The sequence below is a fragment of the Babylonia areolata genome, chromosome 3, assembly GCF_041734735.1.
Source record: "Babylonia areolata isolate BAREFJ2019XMU chromosome 3, ASM4173473v1, whole genome shotgun sequence".
NCBI lineage: Eukaryota > Metazoa > Mollusca > Gastropoda > Neogastropoda > Buccinidae > Babylonia > Babylonia areolata.
This window is the reverse complement of record NC_134878.1, coordinates 51,494,594-51,504,880: the sequence shown is the minus strand read 5'-3', so window position 1 is coordinate 51,504,880 and position 10,287 is coordinate 51,494,594. Positions and strand designations below refer to the sequence as shown.

At 45.8% G+C, this 10,287-nt stretch overlaps 1 protein-coding gene across 5 annotated transcripts in view; it reads left to right on the top strand.

The window, feature by feature from the left end:
* Positions 1-6,437, top strand: part of LOC143280089 (uncharacterized) — a 23,575-nt gene extending 17,138 nt beyond the window's left edge. For all 5 annotated transcript variants that reach the window (XM_076584610.1, XM_076584608.1, XM_076584612.1 and 2 more), the window contains one exon: positions 2,397-6,437. In XM_076584610.1, the coding sequence (XP_076440725.1) occupies positions 2,775-4,379 (1,605 nt within the window). In that variant the 5' untranslated portion in view covers positions 2,397-2,774 and the 3' untranslated portion in view covers positions 4,380-6,437. The remainder of the gene's footprint in view (positions 1-2,396) is intronic.
* The last annotated feature ends 3,850 nt before the right edge of the window (positions 6,438-10,287 follow it).

The following is a 10,287-nucleotide window of genomic DNA, read 5'->3' as shown; positions in this document are numbered from 1 at the left end:
TTTTTTTTTTTTTTTTAAACGTCTTGGGGACTGTGGTCTGTCTCTTTTCTTGTCGGGACTGTTAATGTCTGTTAAACGGGGCCATTAGCTTTACAACGCACTCTATGAACTGGAGGTGGCAATTTAACAGCTAGAGGTTGGTACTGGTACCAGACGGACAGAAAGAAAAACAGGAATTCGAGTGGTGACGAAAGTGTTATTGTTTTAGAGACTGGGTAAAAGCAGTATGTGCGTGTGTAGTTTTTGTCCATGATAATAAAAATTCTTAGTAATATTCGGCGTTCTCCCGTCATAGCTTTCATCAGTTTAGACAGTTTCGTTGGACTGATTTCAGACTTCAAAGACTAAAGATAGTCCGTCGAATTGTTTTGGCCGTGGTAAATGCAAGAGTGCGTGCTCGTTCAAAAGAAGTGAAGAGGGGTGTATTCCTGTCTTTCTCTAAGCAGTGAGTTTTTCGTGAAAGATATGGACAGTGGAGTGCTTGCACAAAACAAAGGAAAACTTACTGTTTACATAATCCTCATCGTGCCCGTCAGCACACAAGGCCTCTGGCACGAGAGTTGACTGTTGCCTATTTTGTGCTGTTTTAGCTGAATTCTCCCAGGTGTAGCCATTCTCCTTCAGTTCTGTTTCAGTCAGCCGTGTTGTGCATCATGTCTCACTTGGTCTGCCTCTTACACTTTTTTCCCCCGCCATCTGGTGTCCAGCGAAGTGCCACTGTTGGAAGTGACCAGGTGGTATTGTGAGGACGTGTACCGTCCAGCGCCATCTTTGAACTAGATCTAAGTGGTGAAGTGAGGTCAAGCGGGGAGGCTAATTCAATCAAGGAAATATAATCGAAGTAGAGTTACATGTCCTAGCTGCCCCAAACAAACAAAAACAAAATGAACAACAATAGAAAAATGTATTCCCCTTCAGAGATTGTTCCTGACGTTGTGTATACTCGAACATGTATGTGAACGTGTGAGTTTCATTCAGCATATGAGCGCAGAATGCATCTCGGATAGAGGTTGATCGGCCAGGGTATCAAGTGGTTTTATGTGGAGCTTTAAATGTCTGTTAAATGTACGTGCCATCAGCTTTTAAACGTCTCAAATGAATTTAGGTGACTTCATAACATTTGAGGAACCACATGGGTTATTGTTTTGTTTTGTTTTGTCTTTTTTTTTTTTTTGTTTTTGTTTGTTTTTGTTTGTTTTTGTTTTGTTTTGTTTTTTTGTTGTTTTTTTTCTTTGGTTTTGTTTTTTTACTCTTAAGTCTTCCCATTAGTAATGAAAGCGAACGGAATATGGCTTGATTTGGAACTATAACGTGGATAATATGATTCAGACTTGGAATTAATTACTAGTGAACAATATACTGAAACAGACCTTGCGAAAGAGATTAGTTTCTTTCTACGCAAAGAAAACAACAACTCGAGAATCGGAGAATGTTTTATACAAATAGACACCATAAAGATAGACGTATTTAGGACTGGATGATCGAGTGATTTATCCGAAAAACATATTTGCTCAGAAAAAAATGGTAATAACAATGCTGTAATTGTTATCTCCATCAAATTCTTAAGTACCTGATATAATTAATTAATTATTTATTTTTCGTTTTTGTTTGTTGACAAAACCTATACAGCAGAAGAAAAACTTTCATTTAAATGAAAGATATTAAGACAGTTAAATCTTGAAACTGAGTTCGAGTATTAATCGTCGCCAGATCCTGACAATTTTCATTGCATATATCCGCATGTGCTTTATTTCTTTCTCCATGTTCATGTATGATTATACAAGCATGCATTAGCGCGCATACGTGTGTGTGTGTGTGTGTGTGTGTGTGCGTGCGTGTTCGCGCGCGCGCGCGCGTGTGTGTAAATATAAATGTGTAACTCTGTGTGTATGTGTGTGTTTGTGTGTGTGTGTTGCTCATCTAAAAAGGGGAAAAAAATTAAGCCTTAGTGACGTAGATTTTCTTTCTGGTGAAGATCATTGTCCTTGGCAGAAGCTGAAATGAGCAGGATCAGTACACAAACACTAGCAGTATCGCCGTGCGCTCAAAAAGCTATTGTTCATATGGCTTGACCGTCTAATTGTTCAAGGATATAAAGAAAATTTGGGCAAGGCCTATTCTTCCAGACACAGACAGGGAGAGTCGTTTCGTGCAGGTTTTTTTTTTTTGTTTGGTTGGTTTTTAAAATAATTTTACGTCATTCCAACGGATGACTTCAGAAAAAAAAAGTGGGTTGGGACAGTGACGTAATTTTTTTTTAAACCTGTACGTGTTACTCTTGTTTTTCTTTTTGTTTGCAGAGTCAGGCCTACAGAAATGGGGGGACAATGACGTAAATTAAAAACTAACAAACAAACAACATAATTGCTTCTAACTTGTTTTCTTTCTGTTTGCAGAATGCAGCTTTTCTGGAGCGCAGAATATTTCTTTGGAGTTCCAACAACTGTGAACAAACCAGTTCCAAGAGCAACGCGACAGCTAAAGTATGACTTGTTACTGACCATCTTCAACATTATCTTCACAGCTCAACGGACTCGTGGACACCCCCGCCACCCCCACCCCCTTCCCCCCTCTCTCCCCGAACAGCTAACGAATGACCAGCTCTTTAACAAAACAACATGACGTCGCGTGGACACGAGGATTTTTGTGAGGACACTAGTGTTACGCCAGGTGTAGTCACAACGGCACGGTGGTTCCGTGGTTAGGATGATGAGGAAACGAACCCCGGGAGTGCATGTGAACGAGGTGTGACCCACCCCCCCCAGCACGGTCACATGAGTGAGCGAGCCAGGCCCGCCATGGCTCCGGACAGCCACCCCGACAGTGCCGTGCAGCAGATCGCTGACATGACCCTCACCCCGGGTACCGCCGCCACCACCACACCCCTCTACCACCCCCACCCTCACCCCCACCCCAACCATCCTGATGCGGGGGAGAAGAGGGTCATCACCACCAGACCTCTCCCTAACGGCATCCTCTTCAAGGGCAAGAAGGTCAAGAAACACGTGTCCTTCAGAGACAGCCAGCTGGTCAACATACGCGAGATCCCGCCCAGGTCGTCTTCGTGCGACGAGGAGTCTGAGGAAGACGAGGACGGGGACGGCAGCTCGGACAGTGACGAGGACTCGGAGTCTTCTGACTCTGGAGAGGAGGAGGAGCCCAGCACGCCGCAACCAGCTCCTGTGTCCGCTGTCGTCAACAACAGTGACAAGTCCCTGACTACTGTGTCCGTGAGCAGGGAGATGTCCATGAGCAAGACCTCTCCCTCCCCTCCCACGTCCACGCTGACTGTCCGTCCTGAGAGAGCCCCCATCCCGTGGACACCTGTGTCCAGCTTCACGGGCGCCAAGGGATCCCAGCCCCAGAACGCGGCCGCGTCTCCAGCTGCCAAAGTGGTGTCCTTTGTGTCTCGCATCACCGGGGTCACACCCCCCGCCACTCACACACACATACACACCAAGTACCGCAGTGCTGCCGTCACCGCACCTTCACCGTCGCCGTCACCGTCACCGTCGCCATCAGCTACCCGTAAACCTCCTTCACCTGTGCCGCCCAAGAAAGCACCAACTGTAGTTCGTGTGGAAAAGAAGGTGAAGAAGATCACCCCTACACTGGACAACGTGATGACCTCACAGACTGTGCGCTCGGTGCAGAAACACGGTGCTGTAACGGAAGCCCTGCACAAGGGCAGCGCCGTGAAGACGGGCAAAAAGAAGCGGGTCTTACAACGACGTCAAGAAGGCGGTGGTGACAAACGCAAAGCAACCCCGTCGCGGAAAATCAGAGACTCCAAGCAGAGCAGCAACAACAGCAAATCGCAAGAGAACTCCGTGTCCAGACCTCACACCGCTAGCGGGAAGAGGGTGTCGTCAGCAGGGGCCAGACCTCGGTCTGTGATGAACGGGTTCAGCCACGTGAGGGACAGTCTGTCTCTGCCCCCGTTGAGCAGTGACGACAGCGTGCTGCCCAGCCCCGCTAAGTTGCTGCAGCACCGGACCTTGGCCAAGCCCACCGTGTACTCCGTGGACGGCTTCATCTTCCCGGGGGACCCTACGCACGACCTGGCTGCGGGGCTCAAGGCCTCGGCCACAGCTGCCAGAGCGGAGGATGTGAAATTGAAGCCTGAAGGTCCCCCGGCCACCACCTCCATCTCTGGCTACCCGGGGAGGGATCCAGTCCCTGGGCAGACGGTGAGGGACCGGGTGAGCAGTGCTCCGCCGGGCAGCCCCAGCAGACGGAAGCGGTTTTACGCGTGGCAGATGGCCAACGGCAACTTGCAGAACAGCTTGTACGAACCTCCCAGCATCACCCCCATGTGGGAATCCATGACCCCCGCACAAACCCCCACGCCCAAACCAGCCTACGTCACCGACAGATGACACGGTGCCACGGCTTCCTTTTTTACAATGTGGTAAACAGTTGTAACACCAGGTAGGTTTCACTCTGGAATTAACCATCTGGAAATGGAAGGCAACATTGACCTCTTAATGTGATAAATAGAGTCAGGTTTCAACAAGAAAACAGTTTCTTTATCTTTCAAGATGAACTAAGACTGATCAGATGTTTGTCTTCCTGCAATGTGGACGCAGTGACTTGTTCCGTTGCTTCAGTACTGGGCTGATCATTTGAAATTATTTATATAAAACAAAGGTGAACTTAAATGAACTTGTGCCACGAGAGAGAAAAAAATCAGATACGATGTAGATCTCCGATGGCACGATCTTCAAGTACCGTCTTTGTGTTGTTAATTTGTTGTTTGTGTGGAAACGTTATTCTGGGAAGTGTGATCCCACTTCCTTCCTCAGCCAACACAGAGCACCTCTTGTTTTGTTTTAGCTGTTTAATTACCTTCAACTGTTGGGACATCATCAGGAAAAAGTACGAAACTCGTGCGTGAGTCAACTATGCGGAGGCAGTCTGTTCTTCACATGACCAGCTAGCTACCTCCCAATGCTCGTGGAGAAGCTGGCATTATATTGTGAAGAGGCAAACAACATGACTTTGTCAAAGGGGTTCATGTCTTCCATTGTCCAGTCATTGGTTTAGGTTTTCGCTTTCGTTCAAGGAGCTGACAGGGAAAATAAAGAGAGAGGTTCCCCGATACTCATAATTTGTGCAACCCCTACCATTAATTTTCGTACGCAGGATATGTATCTCGTCACACATCAAGTGGCCCAAGCGTTTTTCTTTGTGCGGAAAAAGACGCCATATCCAGATCTAGAAGTCGAGTGTTCGGTGGTGAAAGGGAAGCGAGGTATGTGATACGCATAATAATCAGTGAGTTATGTTTCATTTTTCGTTTCTTTTTTTTCGGAAGAATTATTAACAAAAGTAATCAACAATATTTTCATTCGTCTGACATGGATGATATGTCAATATGTACCCTGGCAAACTGTGGAACGTGGAGTATTTCAGGTGGACATCTTGACTCACGATGTTCCTCAAGGACAGAACATGTAACGTAGATCTGGTTGCAGCAGGATGTTTTGATATGCATGTCTGTGTCCTTCGTTGTTGCTTGGAGTTCGTTCAGTAAATGTACGTGATTCAGTCGAAACGTTAACAGTGAGCTGTGTTTCTCTGTTTCCCTTCCTCTCCAATACCTCATCAATCTCTCTCTCTCTCTCTCTGTGCATCAGGAGTATGCGCGTCCGCTTGTTTGTCTGTTTGTGAGTGTGAAATGAGATGCAATAACAAAGGGACTTTTGTTTGTACAAATGCGCAATTATGAATGTGAATTTTAGATTTTAAGAAAGAGTATTGATGGCCAGTGACTGATTCATGATCAAAATGCCTATTCAAAATTTTGAAATGGTCCAAACTTGACAACAAAAATTTAATTAAATATCTGTCAACGACTTTATTTTACGCGGAACTCATATACTCATACACGTACACATGTACGCACGTGCGTGAACTCGCGCACGCACACACACACACTCATACGTGTGTGCGTGCGTGCGTGCGTGCGCACGCGGATATCAGAATAGTTCACACGGGAGAGTTTCTTCTTGTTGTTGTCTGTTTGTGTGTGTGTATGGGCGCGAGCGCGCGCGCGCCCGTGTGTGTGTGTGTGCTCGCGTGCATGCGCTTGTCTGTGTGTCGGATCTGAACTGATCAGGGTGGGCAGGTTGAAACAGTGCCAGTCCAAGGGAGGTTCTGGCTGGGTCTGGTTCCACCACCAAGTTGGGCAACCTCGCCGGGTGGTGGAGGGGGTGGGACTGGGCAGGGTGGGGGCGGGGAGGTGTCGGCGGGTAGTATATCACAGGACTGTTCAATCGCAGCAGGCACCAGTGGACACCGCTGACTGACGTAATTCTAGCGGCTGTGAGGGGCCTCCTTTGGTAGATGGCCTCGTGGCGACATAATTATTGCCGATAGTTCCCTGTGGACCGCTGGCGCTTAGACGAACCGCTGCCAAGCCTGGGTGTAGCGGGGAGAGGAGGGGGGGGGGGGGGCTGAGTGGTGGGGAAGTGGGTTGGGGTGTTTCTGGATGAGTGAAACACCCTCTTCTTCTTTTTCTTCTGCGTTCGTGGGCTGCAACTCCCACGTTCACTCGCATGTACACGAGTGAGCTTTTACGTGCATGACCGTTTTTACCCCGCCATGTAGGCAGCCATACTCCGCTTTCGGGGGTGTGCATGCTGGGTATGTTCTTGTTTCTATAACCCACCGAACGCTGACATGGATTACAGGATCTTTAACGTGCGCATTTGATCTTCTGCATGCATTTACACACGAAGGGGGTTCAGGCACTAGCAGGTCTGCACATATGTTGACCTGGGAGATCGTAAAAATCTCCACCCTTTACCCACCAGGCGCCGTCACCGTGATTCGAACCCGGGACCCTCAGATTGAAAGTCCAACGCTCTAACCACTCGGCTATTGCACCCGTCGAGTGAAACACCGACTTGCGACTAAGGGAACAGGTTTGATGCGGAAGAAAGGAAATGTGCTATGTAATTCTGACGTTTGTTTCAGTTGCGGTGTTACGTCCACCTGAACACGATGTATCTGTGATTTTATGCACTGTTACTGTGTTAGTATCAGTGTTTGTCAGTTCTGGGTTTCACTATCGTGATGGGGAATTCTGTGCATGAAATGAACATGTTTGCTGCTTTGCCATCAGTTCTGTTATTGTTAATCGTGCTTATGCTGGGCGTGTATGTGCTTCCCTTCGTTGGCAGAAACAGTGATAATCCTAAACTAGTTAAGATATTCTCTTGGTTATAATTATGATTATATTTTACCATAATACGTACATCACTAAACGTTTACTAAATCATATTGATTTGATCTTGCATGGATGTTTATTGTGGTATGACATTGTATGGCATGATGAAAAATGTATATTCGTGAAACACTTGGGGCAATACATGGTAATATGAGGTACATTTTGTTTTGTGGTGTCTAAGTGAATGAGTGTGTGTGTGTGTGTGTGTTTCTGAAATTGACAGACATACAGAGACAGAGGTGAAGAGGGAGACAACAGTACTACTGAATAGAGGACATCCTTTTTCTGTGACAAAGATTTTTCAAATTCTCTCTCTCTCTCTCTCTCTCTCTCTCTCTCTCTCTCTCTCTCTCTCTCTCTCTCTCTTCGTTCGCTTTCAAGCCTTTATGTTTTAAAAATGCCTATCATATATGTATATCTCGTGGATAGTTTAGCAAACAAGATGATTCGATACCCTTATACTTTTCAAATGTAAATTTGACAATTCTCATCATTCGAGTACATTGTGTATGTGTTTTCCTGTACATCTTAGATTCTGTCAACTTCTGATCAAACGTCTTATATAACATCAGTTCTCTCTCTCTCTCTCTCTCTCTCTCATTTTCTCCTTGCCTCTCATTGATTGTTAGATAAATTACACGGCCATGTTTGTGTAAATAACGTGTATTTAGCATGCATGTATTGCCATGATGCTTTTACACACACACACACACACATATATATATATATATACATATGTGTGTGTGTGTGTGTAAGCGTATCCATGGTATCTCTGTATGCAAAAGTGTTTCTATGGTATATATGTATGTATAAGTGTACCAATGGTATCTCTGTATGTATAATGTGCAGGTGGGTGAGGGAAGGGGTTTGGGAAAAGAGGTGTGGAAGAGAAAGCGAGTGTGAGTGTTCTCTCTTCTTTTTTTTTCTTATCTTTAATAGTTTAGTTGTTGTTGTTTTTTCTGCAACTACTTCATTTTTTTCTCTCTGTGCCCTGAGGGCTGGATGTGGACAAGTATTCGTGCTGTCTCCACTTCTCTCAGTGTTCGTTATCCATGTCGTTCCTTTTCAGTGTCACTGGCATTTATTTCCTTCTCCCCCCCTTTGTTCAACAGCTCATTCTCTCATATTTCTAAAGAAAACCCTAAAACCTACCGAAATAGGGTCCGTTCTTTGGCCGGCTGTGACTTCCAATCCTCACAACAATTTACACCACCCACCCCAATCCCGTTATACCGAGCAGGTTAACTGACCCCAACACCCCCGGTAATTCTGCCACCCTGCTGACTTGAATTCTCGTCAGCGCTTTCATCTCTCTCTCTCTCTCTCTCTCTCTCTCTCTCTCTCTCTCTCTCTCTCTCACTCTCTCTCTCTCCCTCCCTCTCTCTCTCTCTCTCTCTCTCTCTCTGTGAACAGGATAACCCTAGCACCCGGTAATTCTGGCCCACCCTGTTGACTTCAGTTATCGTCAGCGCTTTCATCTCTCTCTCTCTCTTTCTCTCTCCCTCTCTCTCTCCCCCCTCTCCCCCCGCACCCCCCCCCCCCCCCTCTCTCTCTCTCTCTCTCTCAGGATATCAAGGAAAGGTCGTCCCATATTGGCCCGGGCCATAGAGGAGGCCGAAAGAGAACAACCAGCGCTTTCAACTTGACAATCAATCGATCTTTTGGAGTTCGATCCGTGCTTCAGCCGAGTCTCGCACCCGCCCCCACACACCAAAACAGGCAATTGGAGCCCACTAATAATAACGCACGGTGTGCCTCACAGAAGGACCAGGCTATGAGAAGACCGACCATTGTGTTAGCAACGCTGAAATGCCGTCCCTTGTTCCCCACGGGGAAGGTCCAAACGAAATGAAAACTGCGGATCATATTCTATTAGACGGAGTACCGGTATTATGGTCTGTGAGGAAATGACTTGATTTGGATTTTACGTGGTCTAAGACATACGCTGTTGATGTGATCTTTATACGTCGTTTCAAATGTGGTCGGTTTTTTGTTTTTTTGTTTTTGTTTTTTGTTGTTGTTTTTGTGTGTGTGTGTGTGTGTGTTGTTGGTCGGTTTTTGTTTGTTTGTTTGTTCGTTCGTTGTTGTTGGTTTGAGTTTCAGTTGCATGGATTGGGAGAGGCGTGAATGATTTCTTTTAACGTTGTTTTAATTAATCAACCGTTTTAATTAACAATGTTCTGTGTTCTCTTTGACTGGTTAATAGAACTGACGGGTGATCAGCCCTGAAATGGCTTCTTTCTGGTGGGTTGGGCTATGATCAGCATGACTGGATTGGATTTGCCTGCGAGCACCGACACTGACTCAATGCTATCCCGTTCATTTTACCCCCCACCCCCCTCCCCCGGATACTGAACGTGTGCTTGACCTCTGTCCACCACCCCACATTTGTGATAACAGGTTTATCCCCGGCCGGCCCCACCCATCAACCCCCCTCCTTTAGATTTAATCCCGTAAGCCACAGTCATCGTTTCTTAGCAATTTGATTTATCATTAGTATTATTATTATTGGTTATTTATCAGTTCATGTATGAGACCACTATCATGCAAGTTTCTCGTGGTGCGCACAAAATACGTGATCATGTCGATGTTTGAAAGATAACAATCTTGAGAGAGAGATATTTGATACTAATTGATTTTGTCCAGATCCGTTGAGGAATTTGGATAAGAATAAACAAACCACGAAGATTGTTTTCTAAAGAAGAAAGAAAAGAAAGAAAAAGAACAGACAAAAAAAACAAACATAGGCCCATTCTTCCCTCAAGTGACTCTGTGTGTGTGTGTGTGTGTGTGTCTGAATGCACATATATATGCATGTATAAGTTATACACATGACTGCTATTAACGTGATCAATATAACCTGGTGGCGCGGCATACTTGTAAAGTTCCCTTAAGGTTCAGCAATTTAGAATTTGCAATACGTAAGTGAATGCGTCATTTTGACTTCCACCCCCCCCCCCCCCCCCCCCCCTATTTCTGCTTGTTTCACTTATTATTTATTATCTTTTGCATTTCATTCCAGCTCGTGTTCTTTTATTTCTAAACTGCAGCCA